The sequence below is a fragment of the Haliaeetus leucocephalus genome, unplaced genomic scaffold (genome assembly GCF_000737465.1).
Source record: "Haliaeetus leucocephalus isolate CR32 unplaced genomic scaffold, Haliaeetus_leucocephalus-4.0 Scaffold93, whole genome shotgun sequence".
Classification (NCBI taxonomy): Eukaryota; Metazoa; Chordata; class Aves; order Accipitriformes; family Accipitridae; genus Haliaeetus; species Haliaeetus leucocephalus.
The window spans coordinates 1,362,569-1,382,181 of NW_010972529.1; the positions used below are offsets into that span (position 1 = coordinate 1,362,569).

Here is a 19,613-nt window from a genome sequence, read left to right on the forward strand (position 1 = left end):
AAAAAAAAGGCAGAAAGTTCTGAACTGTCAGAAATGCAACTTCTCTCTTCAGTCGTAACTGTTATTAACACAATCACCTGATTTCCCTCCCTCCCAGAGTATCTTCTTCATTCAGCATACTGAATGACTTGCTCTGTCAACTCATCAGGGCTATATGGCACTGATGACCTTCCTTCCATTAATCTCCTTTGTTGCAGAAGTGCACATAGTGAAAGATGATGGACCACTTCAGGAAAGTAAGTTTCAAGCCCATGGCACTTTGCTCTAACTTTATTTTCCTTTTCACTCTGAAGTCGTAAGGAGAAAGGTGCAACATGACTGCATATGTTCCTAGCCAATGCAGATACTAAATTCATGTACATAAACACAAAGTCTAAAACACTCCATAAACAAGAATTAAGAGTACAGTGACCCTAAACAACTGAACTATTTGGTGCACATGGTACGATCAGATACGAAACTGAGATGAAAGGGTCAGAAACAAAGACCAGAAAAAAGCCACTCTATTTTCTTGCCAGGAGAACTCCAGATTATCCACATTTCTCTTAAGTTACACACTTATCTTTTTATTGCCTTTTAAGAAGGAGAAATTATATTAACAGATGGTTAGAGAGAAATCTGGATGCATTAATTCCTCAGCTACAATCTCAATAAAACTGCTAAAAAGGCAAGCAGCTTCCTGAGTTCTGCTGTATCTTCCGCCTTCCTGCAAGGGTCTCATTTTTAAGATTCAAGACTCAGGAAACAGTTCACCAGCCCATGTTAATATGTTACAAGAACAATACTTACACAACTAACAATTGCATAACTGTAAACTTGATCATGAGCAATACCACAAGCTGAAGAACTAAAGCACAAAGGAAGAAATGGGAAAAGGTAGAAAAATAAGAGTGGGATGACCATTTGGGAATCATTCTGTACAATTAAGCTTAATGTTGATGGGCTTCAGAAACACCATTCACCAAAAATTACACTGTGATGCAGTTTTACTTGAATGGAAACAAGTACACACATTTTTCCTTCTGCATACTTTAGAGTAAAGCACAGAAAATCTAGAACTGCTACCAAGAAGTCATTTAAGACTGATAAAAGTTTTCTAAGCTTGAGTGGAAAAAGTAGTAAGCCACCTCACTCTCACACTACTGCCAGATGTCCAGTCAAGACGTTTAGAGAAAGACTCAAGTCAACCGTAATCAATATTTATACATACCAGTTTTTCAATTTCAGATTCAAGATTTTGTATGCAGTCAAGTTTTCTCTTACGACATCGCTGTGCTGCAATTCTATTTTTACTTCGTCTTCGGATATCATGAATACAGTCCAATTGTTCAGGAGTCAATTTATGCATTTTCAGAAATGACTGGAAGTCATTTCTGGAAAGTGAGATAATCCTTTGTGCATTAAATGGCAGTTTTACCTAGAATGTAAGATACAGTTGTAAATCAAAAGTGAAACTGATACACACAAACACCACTAGGCCAATTCAAGTTTTCATTTTAAGCATTCTTTACCACACAACACATCTTTCTTCCTAAATCTCAGAGACAAGAGCAATGTAACCATCAGGTGAGGTGGATAAAACCCAGGGGTTTCAACTAGATGAGTTCAAGCACAGGTGAGATAACTGAGTACTTTGCACATTTACACTAGATCCTCAAAAGCATATTCAGAGTAGGATGAAATCCATCTATGTGTGCAGCAAACAATTAGGTGGTACAGTCTAGGAAAGTAAATTATGGTTAGGTGATGCACAAAACCAGCGTCCAGAATCATTAATACAGTCTAAAGGTTCCCCTAAACTGCTATTAAGACTGTATCCTGCATACATTTTTGTACCTATAGTTTTCTGCAGGAAAGGTTCATCTGAAACAGGCATTTACTTAAAATATCGAAGTTACAATATTTGTCTTTTAATTCTTAATGCAGGAGAAGAGAGAGAACCAGGCTTTTGCTACTATCTGTACACCTGAGCTACAGAAGCAGGAGCTTTTGAAACATACATAGATCACAAAGTCCTGATTAATACTGAAAAACATCTTTACCTTTACAAAATAATTGCCATATTTTATGAAGTATCCAACTGAAGACACTTTATTTTAACCCTTACATTTGAGTATATTAAGCAGCAGAATGTTACCTTGCTGTGGTCAAAGATCTGAATTTCATTTAACCCTTTCTGTGTTTGACTACTGCTTCTGACAAATCAGAAAAAAAAAAAAAAGACAGAGTATTGCCCTGAGCAATGATGCCATCTACTTTGTAATGTAAAGGTGAGGAATGTATTTAACCAATTCTGGCCTTCTGTTTGGCCTACCAACTTTCTATATTGATGGTATCTTCCACTTATTTTAAGTCTCAGTAGCGGCCCTGCATCTTTAAAAGAAAAAACCTAGTACTTTAAAATACCCTGAATTTTCATGACATTACATGATCCATCAGCTATTGCAATTCTACAATTCTAAGAACTGTGACAGAAGTCATTCTACATATATAGTAAAATCTTTTGGGATTAAGACTACTTATGTATGACATCTGCCTAAAATACTACCAAATCAATGACATAAAGGAAAGAAGTGCCAAGTAATTTCAGCAGTTGGAGGAACAAATATAACCTCAGTTTCAGCGATGGCAATACTATTAAAGCAGTCTTAAACACACAGCTGCTGAAGCCAGCTTGAAAACTTGAAGTTTCATTTCACAGTAGACCTGAAGTATCATCCCTCTCCCACCTTCTCCCCACAGCTCAGAATAAACCCAAGAAAACTGTTAAGTTTCTATAAATCAAAGCTTCCAAGAAGTTTACTTTTCTTAAGTTTAACTGAAGTAGACCAAAAAAAAGATTTCTTAACCCCTCCTCCCCCCATGCCTCGGTTTAAGACTCCGAACCTTTTCTGATAAAGTTGTTCTAGAAAAATATCTGAAGAGATCTAATATCTAAGCATCTACCACTTCCATATTCTACCAAAAAAATGCTTTATAAGTCTCCCTGAATTAACAGTGATCTTCCATATAAACCTTTGAATGGTTATTTTAAAACAAGCAACCACACACACACCCCTCTCCCAAGAGACTCAAAATTAGGTTTTTGAGATATTCTTACCTCACATTCTTGTTCTCTTGCTGAACAGGATTCACTGTCTCCCTCAGTGTCAGTTTCCGAATCCTCTCCCAAACTTATCACATAATTATAGGGACACTGTTCTTGTTGCTGTCCCTGAACATAATCTCCGCTGCTTATTTCAGAGCTGTTAGAGCATCCTTCAGTACTAAGGTTGCTTATAAAGGGGCAGCTGACAGAACTCAATGTTGTAAAAGTTCGTTGAGAGCAAGGTTCAGGGCTTTCACTGATCCTGATACCCAGCCATGGACACTCTGATTTTTTCCCCGAATATACTGGCTCCAAGCACTCTTTTGGAACTGCAGGTGGTAAATGTATTTGACAGGCTTCTGTGCTGTAAATATCACTCCAGAACCCTTTTGCTAGATGTTCTGCTACCTCTCTCTCCACACTGCTTCGATCACCAGCTGATGTCATGTTAGTGGCTTCCCTAGTGCACAAATCGACCTTTGAAGGTGTGTCATCTTGACTTTCCATTTTGTCATTCCCAACTCCAGTACCTGATACAGTTTTTTCAGCTAAGACTGCGTTGTTTGGCATACTACTGAAATTCAAGTTACCATATTGCTCACAAGTATGTAAAAAAGACACAGAATTGAGTCCATGAGGTGCAGCAGAGTTTTGGGGGAAAGCAGCAAGATCCATTTTCTCCACAGGACATGACGCATTCTGAGTCAGAGAATCTCTCTTTGACTCTTCCTTTTTCTCAATGCCTTCTTCTCCTTCTTCCATTTTTACCTGAGTCTCTTCACATTTTGAGACCAGCTGCATAGGTACACCCTCCTGAGCTTTTTGTATGCCATCATTATCAGGTACCTCCTTCTCAAGAAAGGCAACTGCAATTGGTGGCACCCGAATGTCTTTAATACTGGAATTGGACTCTGAAGTATGAACTTTGTCATTTCCAAAAGCTTTCTGGAATTTCCTATACTTCGGGCATTGGGAAGATAAGCTGGAAACACTACTCCTTTCTAGATGTATAGGATCACATGTTTGATTGGCATTATCTTGGAGAGCAGGCGATGATTTAGCATTTTCTTCATCTTTACAGACCTTTGTGTCAGGAGTTTGAATATGTTCCTTTTCTAAAAGTTCTTCTGCTTCATCATCTACTTCTAGGTCTCCATCATCCACATTGCCAATTTTAGGGTTTGTTTTCTGACAACGCTGTGTACAATACTTTTTCCTAGGGCATTCCTGCTGATCCAATTTAAAGTCCAAAAATTTGAATTTGAGAAACTGAAAGCAAGACTCTTCAATGTTGTGTACACCCAAAAACTCAGCACATTTGCAAACTTCAGACACATTGTCTTTATTTAAAATAAGTTTAGCTGTGTATGCAAACTGAAGTAAAGGACTAAATCCTTTAAGTGTTACCTATTAAAAAAAAAAGAAAAGAAAAAAAATATTAGCATAGCCAATATAGGTTTAAACAGAGAAACACACAGAACCCAAATTTACCTGTGAGCAAACCACACCAGCAGGACAGAATACAAGACAAAAGCAGCAGGTTTGTTCCACAGAGAAAACCTGACCACACTCATTCTGAACCAAATCCTCTGATACAATTTTATCCTGTATATTTTGTGGCAATTATCTTCTTCACTGTGATCAATCTCTTAATAAGATGTTCTGCCAATACAGTACTAACAAGTGAAAAATATTGCTGTACCCCGAAAACCAATAACTGGATTCCAACTTTACAACGATACCTTCAAACCCAAGCTGTACATCAATTACTCTAGAATAAGATCAAAATGCTGCTGGTATTTAATTGTTCCTTTAAAGAACAATTAGTCTTATTTGCTCAGTGTTATGCATCGCTGATATCAAAAAAAGTTTGAAAAAATGGAATTTGACCACACATGATTATTTATTACTACTTTCCACTGCTATGTATTATCTATTATTTACTACTCCTTTCCTCCTCCCACAGATGAAAAGAATTGTAGCCAAAAACTGTACACCAAAACCAATTATTGTCAGTTTAAAGCCTCTTTGGAGTACATAGTTTTAATTGAACACTTCCATCATTATCATCTCAGTTTTTACCACAGAACAGTTGCCTAACAGGGAATCCAGAGATAAACAAAAACTGTATTGTTACAAACTGAACATGATCATCATCTACACATGAAAAAATTACTAAGGAATCAGACAGAAAGCTGTAAACAGATCAGCATATTACAAATGACATGACACTTCCTTTAGCCTTTCATATGTCCATTATAACTACTCAAACTCAAGCCCACATTCTGCTCCCCTCCTTTATTGAAATGAACAGGACTTTATGCTGAATAAAGTGCTATATTAATGCATTAACTATACTGAATTCTTCTACCAGCAAAAAAATTAACTATACATGCAATTTAATTAAGGAATTCATTGACTGTATGTTTTTTTTAGTGGTTCTTTGGTGGGTTTTGGGTTTTTTTTTTAGAGAATACATAATACATGAAAAGAAGTTGAAGAGTTCTGCACAGAGACACTTCAGCAAAACTGCCTGTAAACTCTTATGATCTCTCTAAACAATTCTTAAAATGGCATTTGAAATATGCTCTGGAGAGAAGACTACTGATTACATCACAGTATTTATTCATCCTTAATAATGTGGGGAAGTGCAGTGTAAAAGACAGTTTATCCATAAGCTGCCAAGAAGCCTTCGAACTTAGCATAGTCAATAAACCATTAAAGCAGGTTTACAAATGAGTGACATTCATACATGAAATTCAACGAAACAAATACAATGGTATTTCAAAACTGTATATTCTTTCTATATAAGGTAGAAACACCTATTGCTAAAAACTGGAAGGATCAAGAGGGGAAAAAACCCCCACTCTGTACTCATTTTGCTTTCTCTTACACATTTCTAGCTGGCTATCATCAAAGAAGACAGAACCCTAGAAAGAGTCTTAGTCTGACTGACGTAGAAAAGCAACTCTTGCAGTGGCCATTTATTTAATTTGTATTTGTGCTGGAAGTCTACCTCATTGAGTACAAACATTGGTGGAAAAACAACACAGAACCTACACCAAGATGTCAGTAGTTAGTCTCTACAATATAATATATATGAAGTAGTTTAATTCCAAAAGTATTTTGGTATCTCAGATTGCGGACTGGTGTCTTTCATTTTAAACTTCAAATACTTTGGATGATTAAAAAGGTTAATGAAAAAAAAAAATCACGTCAAACAATGTGATCAGTGTTTGCCACTCTCTTAAATATGCAGCTTCATAAACTGATGCATTTCAAAATATTTAGCAGTTTCCAGAAGAGAAGCGCAAGTTGGTGAGTCTTAAAATGCTTTTACCAAGTAAGTGATCAGATCAAATGGTTAAAAGATGAGATTCACTGTTAGTATTTTTGCTTGTTGCTTCAGTAGGTTCAGTTCTTGCATCAGTAATACTAAATCACAGTAAGAGTCCTCTTAAGTCTACAATCTAGTAAATATCAGGATTATTATATTCCTCCATTTTCTTTACAAACTCTGGTTCCTTCTAACTCAGGTTTATTTCAAGTGTTCATTGAACACTTGCTTTGCACCAGCAATTATTTTTCCCCCTCTCCAACTTTGATGTACATTTCTTATTCTTTCAATATCCTATTTTTAACATTATCCCAAAGCAAAATTCTCTCATAAACATCAGAAGTTTTACATGCCACTAATTTCCCTCTTTTACTCCAAGTCATGCCTTTGTGTACCCCAGCATCCTACTTCCCTTCCACATCAGCTCCCACCGTTACTTTTTGTTTAATCTGAGACACATTCAGGCTATCAACATACCAAGCCACTAGGAAAAAAAGTATAATAAGAAACGAACACACAGACACAGTAAGAAGGTTGAGTAAAAGTGACAGTGGTATTATGCTGTAACATTATTTTTAAGAAATTCATTACGCAACAGAGAATAGCAAAGACCACTGAAGCTCTTTAAAGAGACCACTTGACCCCTTTTAGTTTTGTTTTCTATAAAGTCAGAAAGATTCTGTTAACAGAGAATCCTTGTGCTTATCTCAGTATGTTACAAAGCCAGTGAGCCTGTACCTGAGTACAGTAGCTACCTTTCTCAATACATCATTTCTGCATTAACACTCAACTCAGTCTTGTACATGAGCAAGTTTATAATGTAATCTCCAATGTCACCATAAATACTCATTTATGCGCACCTTTCCTCCAACTTTAATGATTCTAATTGAGTTGCCAACAATTTGCATGTTATTTCTCAGCCCCAAAGCTAATTACCATAAATTACCTCCCCAAAAGCCATTGATTATTTAAGAACCAACTCTTCAGATTATTGCTACCATTGGGCACAATCAGAGCACTTTGAGGCTCTTCACTTTTCATCTACAAGTACAGCATTGCATATAAAAATCCAGTCACTTGGTTGTCTCATGCCTCTTATAACTGAACTAAATACCAACTGGAATCTTTAAATGTCTTGGATGCTCCAGATACATAATAATCAATTTTCTTTCCTACAGATATCAGGTTCTCTCTTATTCCCACTGAATGCCTTGAAATTCAATATAATTTAAGAATATGTATTTTAGGGGTAAAAAAAGAAAGCAAGCAATTGCAATACATTTTCTCAGTTTTAAAAGTAATAAAACACAGTAGAAAAGAAAATCAGGCTGCTAATGATCAGTGTGTAAAAAGGATGGGGAACTGAGCAGAAGAAAATTGTTAACAACAGTAAGCAGCAAGCAAGGAATGTAAGCACAGTTGTATTACTCAAACATACAAAACCAAATCTTAATGATAGTGATTTAAAGGTATCATAATTTTAAGCTTTAATTTGTTTATTACTCCAAAAGTATTCTCTTTTCATATAGGAGGGCTAGTTCTGCAATACCTGTTTACCATTTTAGGCCTGTTTTTTGACAAACTTACATGCTTTGAAATAGGTACACAATTTTAAAAGTAATATATACTTAATTGAAAGGATCTCCCCTATACATTTCCCAAGACAGCATTCACTCACCTTCAGTCTATAATATACACTCTGATATGTCTAGCCTTCACCTCAACCAATGGCAGCTTTACAACTTAGAAATTCTTTCCGGTCAGTTCTTAAAACCCTTACCTTAACTTCTCAGTTAAGCACCAGCCTACTGTAAAACAGAATTGAACAAAACAGATTAGAAGCACTGGCAGGTAAAATACAGAAGGGAGTGACACTCACCTCTTCCGGTAAAGTGATGATAAGATCAGCATCCACCTGGCCCACAATTCTTGCAAGGAAGTAACTGCTGCAAGCTGCAAGCACAGCTTTGTGAGCCCGAAACCGCTGATCTTCTACTAAAATAGTAACATCACAAAGAATATCTTGCTTCCTCTGATCGTCAAGACTGAGAAGTACATTGGTACTGTGTACTGAAGATTCATATGCAAAAACCACACTATTCTTCTCACTTAGAGACATTCTGTATCACAAATGGTAGTGTAAGTCTCAGTGGAAAGCATGCTTCTGTTCTTCAAATCTGGAAGAAGAAAAAACAAGTTGTACACACAAAAGTCATAGCCAACAGGAACCTACTGATACTAAAACATAAGCAAATCGTTAAACATGCATTACCCAATCTTAGTCTTAAAAAGAATTAGAACAATACTCAATATTTCATACATGTTAATACATAAATACATGCTTATGAGCATTTAAAGTACCCAAACCTTAATATGCACATCTTAAAAATCCTGCTTTAGTAGTCTCATAGGCCAAAAAAGGGAACAATTTTTCATGTGACTTCAGTGATAAAGAACAGATTTTTCCTCAGCAAGTGATTAAGAGTCATAACTATTGTAACACCTAAAAATTATTTAAGCTTTCATTTTCAGTTACCAGTATATTCTGACTCCAACACCATGAAAACATAGAGATAAAAAACAGATGCATTAAGCCAAAATTCACCAAAATACTATCTAAGCTACTTCTGTTTACTGATTCACCCAGTACAAGAATATTTGCGTTTTATCTTCTTTCAAAAGTAGTTTGCCTGCTAAACCTGTCAGGCATTGCTAAAACACTCTCATTTTCTCTCTAGTAGGTTGGTGGGTTTTTTTGTTTTTAAAGCAGATTAGTTTTCCTATTTTCCACCTGCCTTAATTCTCTAATGCAGCCTTTTTTTCCCCCCACTCCCACTCATCACTATTTGACTTGTCATGCTTGGTAGAAGTTTGCTTTCCTAATATATCACTGATTCAGGTCACCTGACAATGGAATCACTTTTGTGACGGAGCATCTAAGTTCTGAAATAACAGTATTTATTGGATAGTAAACAACAGTAGAAGTTATATGATATCTAAAGCCCTGAAATAAGCTCATGTATAACTGTCCTGAAGCTATTCCTGAACTCCTAGTATTTGAGAAAAAAAAAAAAAAAAAGGGCGCTAGGGAGAAGTTAGCTCTCCCAGACAGTGCAAAGTTTAAGAGTGTTTCCAAGTCTAACCTTTACACTGTATTTCTAAATTCTTATCTTCTTTGGATTAAGCCTTTCTTTCAGTTTAGGAAAAAAAAAAGCCTAGTAAGAAGCGTCCTCGCATCTGAAGCTCCATCAAGAAACCACATAATCAGATTTGGAACTGTCCTGCAAGGAAAATATGATATTACTATGGAAAGTGTTACCTTAACAAACCAAGCATTTAGATTACACCGGACTATTCTACCCAAGAGTTACTGTAACTGAACACAGTTGCTGGGATTCACTTCAGCTGACACAGGACTACCCAATCATTATATTGCTCAACACAGGTTGTTATGATATGCCAGCTCCCAACAACAATAAAACCGTAGCCAATGCAAATCTTCAGTTTTCAAATATGGGAAACTTTCACAACACGGGGAGGAGAGCATGGCCATTTTTAAACACAGCGGGGGGGCGGGAAACAGCCACCCTGCCAGCTATACTCCTGGGTGCTCACTACTCAAGTTATTTTCATGGCATACAGGCATTTTCAGTGTTCTTTTCAACAGAAAGAGAGAAGAAAAAGATCCACATTTCCAGTGGCAGTAGTGGCACAGTACCAGTCTGGACTTCGGTGAAGTGCAGAGCATCAGCATTATCTGCCCTTCCCACTCCCTCATGGAACACTGTACACGCAACTTCACAGTCAACTTTACCAACAAAACATACAGATTGCTTTCTTTGTCTTTGCTAAGTTATAAGTTCTGTTTGGGGGCATTTGCTTAAGTATACAAGATTTTGTTGTGTGAAAATAAAAGTTCTGAAGAAAAAAAAAAGTTACACAAATCAGAGTTTTCCCCAGTAAGCAACAGCTATACCATGAGCTGCTAACTCTAAAGGGCTTATTTTTGGAAGCAAAAAACGAGTTTAAACATTTCATACACTTAGTGGCAAGACTACAGAGATTTGTTTACTTAGGAAATATTTCACTTGCAATCGGTTTAAATGGAAATTATGAAATAATTCCCTGTGAAACAGCTATTCATGAAATTCTATTCTTGTAATAGCTTATGAGAAGTAAGCAGTGCAATATTAATCGTGTATTCCTGTTTGCTCTATATCATTAACTTATCATATTCCTCAGATATTACAGCACGCACAGTTTAACAAAGTATGACTCTGTATTTGTTACCAGAAGGTTTAACAAAAAAAAAAAATCATCAAAATGGAACGGAGGACAAAACGGAAAACTAAATCCACAGTGGTGGGGAACACAGGGAAGTATTAAAGATAACTACATATTTTGGGGTGAACACCTAGGCAAAACTCATGAGGGAGGCTATAGTTACAGACAGGCCTTTAAAGGTTCTTTTTTCTTTCTTCTTTTGAAGTCCAAAGTTCTCCCAACCCTCAGATTGACAACCCATGTATCACGTAAGCTGCTCTTGGGTTTTCCCTTACAAAATAATCAGTTCCAATATCCAATTCAGCCCATTACATTTTCATAGCATGGAAGGCTAAAAGGAACAGTAGTTTGTTTATATATATAGATACAGATAAGCAGAGGACAGTCAACCCTCCTTTTCATTTGATCCCCACAAGGCACACAACATGCTTTCAAAACAGTGTGCAGCCTACTTGGAGCACTGACAGTAAGCTTCCAATGTTGCTGCTGCCAAAAAAAAAAAAAAATCAGGTTTCAACACTGAAACACTACCTTCTGTTTCTTGAGAAGTGAAAATATTTAATTTAAGCATAACTCAATTTTACACTTTATTCTGACAGAATGTTGTACTTTCTAATGGGAAGATTTCACCAGCCAAGTTATATCCCCAGTATTTTTAAGCAGGATGCAGGCTTTTCTGAAGTATCCAAAATATAAAATGCAGCATTTCATTAGGCATTTCAAAATTTAAAAGAACCTTTAAAAAAACCAACCAACCAAACAAACCAACCAACCACCACACTCAAACACTAAATTTATCTGTCTTCTTTGTAAAATCTCATTATTGTCATACAGGATAAAGAGAGAAATCAAAAAGAAAAGAAACAGAAGACTGAAAATTCTGTGAAAACAAAAAGCATCAAACAGGAAAGGCAAAATGTAACCACTGTAAAAAGCTGTAACACTTTTGAGAAGTACTAGCAGAGGTCAAACTTGTGAATGTCTTAATTCTGTTTTCCAGTTGTGTAATAAAGGCATGGCACCACATTTATGACAGTATTTGTCATGACAGCCAACTAGATTTTCCACAGCGGTATGTGAGTACAAAATACATTTGTCCATAAGTAAATTTGTAATTTACATATCCACAATAACAAGACCTACTGTTGTACCAAAAAGAAAAAGTACATCTCTTCCGTAAACTGTTTTTCTTCTACTTTAACTATTCTCCTGCAGCACTCAAAAATTGTTAAAATTAATTTTGCTTATGGATGGACAAATAGGGAAGAGGTGTGAAGTTGAGAAAACAATTCAATGGTGCTTTTTACAGAAGCTTTATAATTTACAACCTCATGCTGTAACTGTCCTGCAAGGACAGGCCTTTCTAGGCTTGCTTTCTTCCTCCCAGTGCAGGTGTCCATTTCACATAATTTAATTTTCTACAAATATAGTCTATCAGATTTTTTTTTTCTCCCCTCTCAGACAATTCAAATGAAAGCAGCAACAAGTTACTGAAAAGAAGGAAAATGGACACTACGAACAATAACACAAATTATTTCCTTGGAAACCAGACTAAAACTCCTATTCTACCATGCTATTTTTATTTCAAAATTAACATTTAAGTAAGGAAAACTAAAAGCAGGCACAGATAACTTGTAAAAGTATTCCAAAAGTCAGCAGATGACTGTATATTTAAATCACTGTTCACTAATTCAGTGTCAACAACCAACCATGTGACTGAATGCAAAAGATACTAAGAAACAAAAATGTGTGAGAATATTAAGATATTTGATACAGCAGTTATCAAAAATAAGGAGAGTCCAAAAAGATCTTCCAAAACTTAAAATAGTCCTTACAATGCAGGTTGAAAGGATTAAAGAAGAAACAACTTGAAAGCTCACTAACTACAAATCCTCAGTTAGTGGAAGAAAACTCGTGCTGTCAGTACAAGAGCATTCCTCAAATTCCTCTCACCTGAAACTCTGCACACCCAATAACCTCATAGTCTTGAGAGGAGGAAAAAAAAAAAAAGGAGAGAATGTATATAAAGACACAAGCTACTACAAAAACTACACAGAGGAACATTTGCAGCTGAATGAATGAAGTTCTACTCTGAAAACAAACAAGCATGCTACTATGAAGTTTCCATTCTTTATTGGACAGTGATTTCGAGATTAAAAAAATGTTTTGCCTAAGGGTAAAAATATTTTCTCCTAAATAGTGGCTATAAAACTTTATTCTGCTTTATCAAAGTGAAGTAACTCCTTTTGTTTTTTCTCCCTACTAGCATACAATTCAATAGGAAAACTATGCTTAACAGTTACCTGCAAAATTACCGTATCTTCAGTAAATTTAGACATCTCTACTTTTAATTGACTAGATGTCTATATTTATTTTCTAAGAACATATAAAATACCTATTATCTTAATGAAAATTAGCACTGCAACAACATTTAAAAAAGGAATATACATTTGTTTAAGTACACAGTGTAGAGATCAGAGCAAGATGCTTATCAAGACTCATTGGCAAATACAGATCTCATCCAAGGCTCATTCTTCTCATGCATTTGAAGTTATTCATTACCTTATATTATTAACAGGGAGGTAATTGCGAAGTATAGTAAGTGTAAGGTACTTTAAAATTAGACTGCAGGTTTGCTCATCTGGTTGCTTACAATTGGTAGCAACTACCCCCCTAACTCCTAGCTGACTGAATAATAAAAGTAGTTAAATGATCGTCTACTTCCTTCCCCCACAATCTCTGTTTTAAAGAGTCACTTGGTGCAGACCTTTAGGTAAACCATAAAGTCTCCCCATTTGATACTTTTCTAAAAAAAAAAAAAAAGGTATATATTCCAAAGATTATAATCATTATGACTAAGATCAGGTAAAGCTATAAGGAACTGTTGTTGCTAAGTTATGGAAGGACAATAGATAATATTACCTTGGAATAGATAGCGTAAGAGTAGGAACATACTACCAGGATAAAATTCATAATAGTGTGATGAATTTCTCATCCACACACATACAAATCTGGCACAAGGTAGATTAACTTTCATGCTCAGCAGCATCACCGCAACATGTAAAGTCTGCACTCAACATCCTGTGGTCAAGAAAAGTGTTATACGAGAGGTGAAGGAAGATATAAAGCATCAAGTTGTCACTGAAGCTGATAAAAGCATGCACAGAAACCAGCTTACCTCCACACATTTATGACAGAGCAAAAGAACTTCTTGATGTTTAAGTATATCTCTGAAAATTCAGACAATTACACATTCCTGGAAAGAGTTTTGTATTGCATTTTGCAAAGAAGATATATAGTTTTGAATAATATATAATACATTATTTCTGTATTTACATAAGTAATATGTAATTTTTATATAATATATACACACACATATACATTAAAATAATAACAATAAAACCAGTAAATGCCTTTTACAATAGGTCTTCCTAGCAAACCAGTCCTAAAAGTCAGGATCTGACACATACCACTTTCTCAAGTATTTAATGCTGAGGAGTAATTTTCCCCATTATGCAAAGGGCAGCAAAACACACAGTATATGTATACTGACATAGAACACTCAATAAGAGCATTTGCCTTTTTTAGTGTTATTGAGCCCAAACTTCACAATTTGCCATAATGATGAAGTCCTTTGTGGTTTCAAAAAACTGATAACAAACATAAATCCCATTCAAAGGGGAAAGTTATATGGCTAACCAGAAGCAATAGCAATAAGATGCAGATGCTAAGACAACATTCAAAACCTTAGAACAATAAAGCAACTGTACCACCCATCAGCTCCCTGCAAATATTAACTTCAGCAGCAATTATCCCAAATCACTGCCACTTATCCAGATGCCCACTGAATAACTACCAAAGAATTCCAGCTTTTCTGTAGAGGATCTCTAAAACACAAATGCTCTGTCCAAAATACTTTATTAATAATGAATGCCAAATATACAGGATCATAAAAATCAACCAAACTGACTAAATAAATAAAACATTATTATTCAATGCAGTGAATTAATAGTAAGAACTTCTTTAGGCTTTAAATGAAGATTTAAACAGAGTATCTTGCATTTTACATCAATGTTAGAAAATTCCCCCAAATGCCATATAGTTTACAACTAAGTTTTTCAGTAACTTAGAAAAACAGTTAGATAACACCAGTTCTGCGCACTTATAGCTGGTTTATTGCATACTTGCATCATTCTTTCTGAACAAAGACGACAAAAATAACAGCTGGAGGTGTCTCTGTCTGCCTATGACAGCTGCCAGGAACTTTACCACAGAACAACAATAAGATGGCTAACATAGAAGTAAATTCAGTGTCCTTTAGTTTATACTCAAACACCACAAAAAATGAAAAGGGTGAGATTTCAACACACAAAGGGGTATGCTTTACAGCTAAAGAGACTGTTTTGAACACTGGACCAGCTGACGCTGGAAAGCTCTGCTGGTGGCGTTACAAGAAAATTCACAACTAGAAAGAACGAATGAGTCACAACAATGAGCTCCATAGGCTCTGAGACTCTTTAAGCCAAAGAATACTAAAATGGCCCTTAAAACTGAGATACGGGTTTCAGAGTGCAAATCACTGTCATTTCTGCTTCTATTTACATTATGATACACCTATGATTTGTGTACACGTTTACCAAAACACTTTTTGAACATTCCGAGTTTGACTGTTTCAAGTGTCCTTAAAAATACTAAATCAGAGCACAGAAATCCATGTAAATCAATAATGGTCATGCCTTTACTACTTTGAAGGCTTGCACTTTCAGGAAACACATAGCTGATTTGCCAAATCTAAGGACCTGGCAAAGAAAATCCATATCTAATGGTCACCCAAGATACAATGGGAATCTACAGGCATTCGGATTCAATCAAGTCTGGCATCCAAATGTAATGATTGCCTGTGAAAGACTCACCGTCAAATAAAACACATGACTGTACTTTGTTACCATCACCTGTAATACACTTAATAGCAAGTAGGGCAACAAACCAGCACAAAATGACCTGTGGTTCTTCTGTCTTAAGCTCTACTAATACAGCAATGGTACTAGCAAGAGCCAAACAAAAATACCTGAGCTACAGGAGTTACATCCTATCAAGTCAGTGCTTTCTTTTCAAGACCAACAGCCTCTTACTTATTTTCCATCAGTCAATAAATCCATTTCACATATTCCTAAAAAGAAGAGCAAATCTTTTATCCCCAGACTCAGATATCAATTATGTGGCTCTACCATCACAATCAACTCAGTCTACACATACAGGGTTTTTTGTCTGACCTTCAGCTACCACAAATTTCCTGTAAATGATCCAGCCCAAAAGTTACCCAATTTACTAAAAAAGTAAACAAAACCCTGTTCCTTAGTCTTTACTTACTTAGTGAACAACCATCTGCTAATACCATACTGGGTATCAATCCTCTGTGGTAATCACAGTAACTCTCACTTGTACATGGGCAAAGTACAAGTACTCTTGAAATAAGAGAAAGCACAGAGTGAAGCTCCCCTTCAGTAGCTGCAGAACCCAGGCGGGAGGGACACCTTCACTGTCACTGCTACCTGAGCTGGCTGAACTTGGACATCCAGATGCAATTTCAGTTGTGATCACCATCATGATAAAACTAGTAAGATTAATTTATCACCTAGCAGACAATAAAGGTCTGCTAGGCTGTCACCATGCTTGTAACATATCTATACTCTCAGAACACTTTAAATTCCTGAACAGTTGCAAAAAAGGCATTGTAGACCCCCCCAAAAATAGCCTGGAGAAAACAAACTCTGGGTACCCTTCCTGACTCCTACGTTGATCTACTGAGCAACTTCCAGCAGGTCACTTATCTTCATCAGTTCCCTTAGGGTGGACATTTACTTTATCCTATAAAAAAATTCTGTCATTCACAGACATAAAGTACAAAGGGACAACTGTCATTTACTACTGCTAAAACAAAACAGTCTGTATACAAAACAGTTTATTCAAAATACACTGCAAAGGCTTTTTTCTAAAGTTTTATATCTATGTCCTTGCCCCCAGCTACCTCTCCTTTTAAGGAAATAAAGTTACGTTACAGATGAATGCCTACAGCAGTTAATAGCTGCTGATTCATGTTATGCTGACAAGGAATGAACAAGCATTTTAGTGTTCATGTTTATTGCTTCTCCATCTTTAGTTCAAGAAGACTCTAAAAGAAAAAAGTGATTTAAAAAAAGCAAAAAGCAAGCTTTGCTCCGTAAGAGCAATGCTTTCTCCTCTAAAAAAAGGTAGGTCTCATCTTCAGATGACTAGCACATTCATAATTAAAACTGTAAATTATATTATTTACTAGTCTAAATGCCTGCATGATACTGTTCACAGCTTAATTACATACATGAGCTTTTTAAACATTACTAGGTTGTATTTCTGCAACATAATTCTTACCACAGCATTTGGACTCTTGTCAAGTCACAAGTGAGAATTAAAAAGAATCACGGGAAGTCTGGCAAGTTTTAAGTCTGCGCTGAGAGTCTTAATTTGTTTTCCAGGTTTTAAGCCTGAATATTCACTTTTTTAGTATTTGCAAGCTATATGAGAACTTGGGGTGTGGGGATGGTGGGGATGGAACCTGAGATTCATAGTAGTCACAGGACTCCAGAAGCTGGGATTTCAAAGAAAAAAGCAAAGGATTGATACCATGTAATCACAGAAATTTTCCACAGAGCAGAGGTTTGAGTAGTTTCCCCCAGTCCATATCAAAGCCAGAAAAAAATACTACTACTTTGCAGTTTGCCATTATTTTACACAACACTAACTGTTTAATTTTTGGAGCAGGGATAAAAATAACTTTGTGGGATTTGGTTTGTTTCACTGCTAAAAAAATGAAACAGGACTTAAGGGGTTTCAGAGACTCCTTTGCAGCAAAATCCCATCACTCACAATCCTTCAATTCTGCTGGTATTCAGAGTTACTCTGGGAAGATAACAACAATGCACGGACTTCCTAAAGGCATAGTTCACCTAAAAAAACCCCACAAAACCAAAACACCAAACCCCCCCCCCCCCACCACAACCCCCCCAAAAATACTAGTAGAAACTGATTTGATTTTTTTTTTTAAATAAGAACTAGATTAGATAACAAAATATTCACTTAGGATAAGGGGTAAACTGGCATAACATAAAGCATGCACAACTAACATCTACTGTCAACTCTTGCCTTTACTTAAAGGACAAATACCTTTGCATTTATAGCTACATATTCTTCTCCATGCCACAGTTAAACAAACCACATGAATTTTGTTTTAATGACTGTCAGAATCCATTCACAAGTACATATGTCAAAATATTTATAATGAATACTAGATTAACCATCTGTGGTTCTAATATGTCCTACCCTAACTTAGAAGGACACAAGAAACAACCTGAAAGAATAGGGAAGCAAATATATTGGCAAGTCAAAGGAAATACTTTCTGGAAATTATATTCATAATCTTGTCTCTGGTATTACCTTTTTAACTCCGATTTGTTTCCACAACTGTTCTTCACAGTATGTGAAACTGAAACAAAATTCTACGAATATTTTAGACATAAATCAGAAAGAACTTCAGACATTTCTATGAAAACAGAAAAGCATAGGTTCATCAGAACTGGCAATATTTATATAATAAGGAAACAAAGATGCAGAAGACCAGATTTGAATGGTAATTCTAGTAAAGACCTCTACCAAATCACATAAAGCTGTGTTTCAGTTTTCCCATCAGGAAACTGTAGACCATTTGCTATCTGACATACAATGTTAAAAGACATGGCCTTATGAGCTGAGCTGTAAATAAGTATTTTTGGGAAGGCACCATACAAAATACTGATCTCAAAAGAAATGTAAACAGGGATAGTAAACACTATCTATTTATTTATCAAAGTATTAGTCAACGGAGCCAAGACTGGAATCCAAACAAACACCTACAAACATTATCTTGACAGTTCAAATGAAATCATTCACAAACAAATTATCTCAACATGATTCTGAAGATTAACTGAATATTCTTTAAGATGCAGGCTCTCATTTAAAAGTATTTTGAGTGACTGATGCCCTAGGCTACCTCTTCCACTCTCCAATGTATGTCTAATGATTAAACTCAATTTATTTGTATTTCATCAATGCTTCTAAAGTCGATTTGCCCTTCATGGAGCACTTCCCCCTCCTTTCTAAAGCTTCAGTAGCTGACTGGCTAGTCAAGCCTTACTCTGACCTGCTAACTCATATTTGTACAAAATACTAAGGTTTCCCTTCATATTACTTAATAGGAACAAAACTTCCTTCCACCCTGAAAAGGGCCTTAACTGAAAAATACAGCATACTGCTGGAGATTGAATTACTTTTGTGATACAGCCTGATTTGTTACAGCAAAGTGAGCTTTTCTATTACTTTTTTTTTTCCTCTCCATACTGCTAACCTCTGAACTGGAGGCAGGGGGCAAGGAAAGCTGCAGGTGGGTCATCATACATTATCCCCACTGTGGTCATACTAGGCTGAATTCATAGAACTTAATCACTGTTTCAGCAGTTATTTTTTGCTCACTTATGGTTTTGTTCCTACCCACATCTGCATCAACTAATATGTTACCTATGGTTTAACTAAGGATTGCATATAAACAGGATTTAAGCTATAAATATCACAAAGGTTTTTTCTACCCCTAAAACCTCCCCCATGAAACTTTCAGTGGTCGAATTCTAAGAGACAACTAAAATGCCAGCACTCAAGACACAAACATGAATCCTTTGACTGACCCACCACTCCTCCCTGTCACACCAGCATACCCAGTGCAGGGAGAAAGACAGGTCTATGATTAAAAGGAAATCTATAAGGAATTTACATGAACACCTCTTCTCATCTTATAAAACTGGGAAGCGGGGGGGGGGGGGGGGGGGGGAGGGAAAGACA

The 19,613-nt window shown here is 36.1% G+C and overlaps 1 protein-coding gene across 9 annotated transcripts in view; it reads right to left on the bottom strand.

Annotated features, from left to right (window-relative positions):
* The window catches only part of BACH1 (BTB and CNC homology 1, basic leucine zipper transcription factor 1), a 76,510-nt gene that overhangs the window by 55,296 nt on the left and 1,601 nt on the right, over positions 1-19,613 (bottom strand). For 7 of the 9 annotated variants that reach the window (XR_775490.1, XR_775491.1, XR_775492.1 and 4 more), the window contains exons 1-4: positions 13,632-13,790; positions 8,305-8,602; positions 3,101-4,495; positions 1,211-1,417 (exon numbers count right to left, since the gene is read on the bottom strand). Coding sequence is in view for 6 of the 9 variants with exons in the window: in XM_010585283.1 (XP_010583585.1) it covers positions 1,211-1,417; positions 3,101-4,495; positions 8,305-8,544 (1,842 nt within the window). In the remaining 3 variants the exon portion in view is untranslated. Of the gene's footprint in view, positions 1-77; positions 288-1,210; positions 1,418-3,100; positions 4,496-8,304; positions 8,604-11,999; positions 12,006-13,631; positions 13,791-13,887; positions 13,905-19,613 lie in introns of those variants that run through there. The other 2 variants (XM_010585281.1, XM_010585280.1) reach the window with 2 other exon arrangements.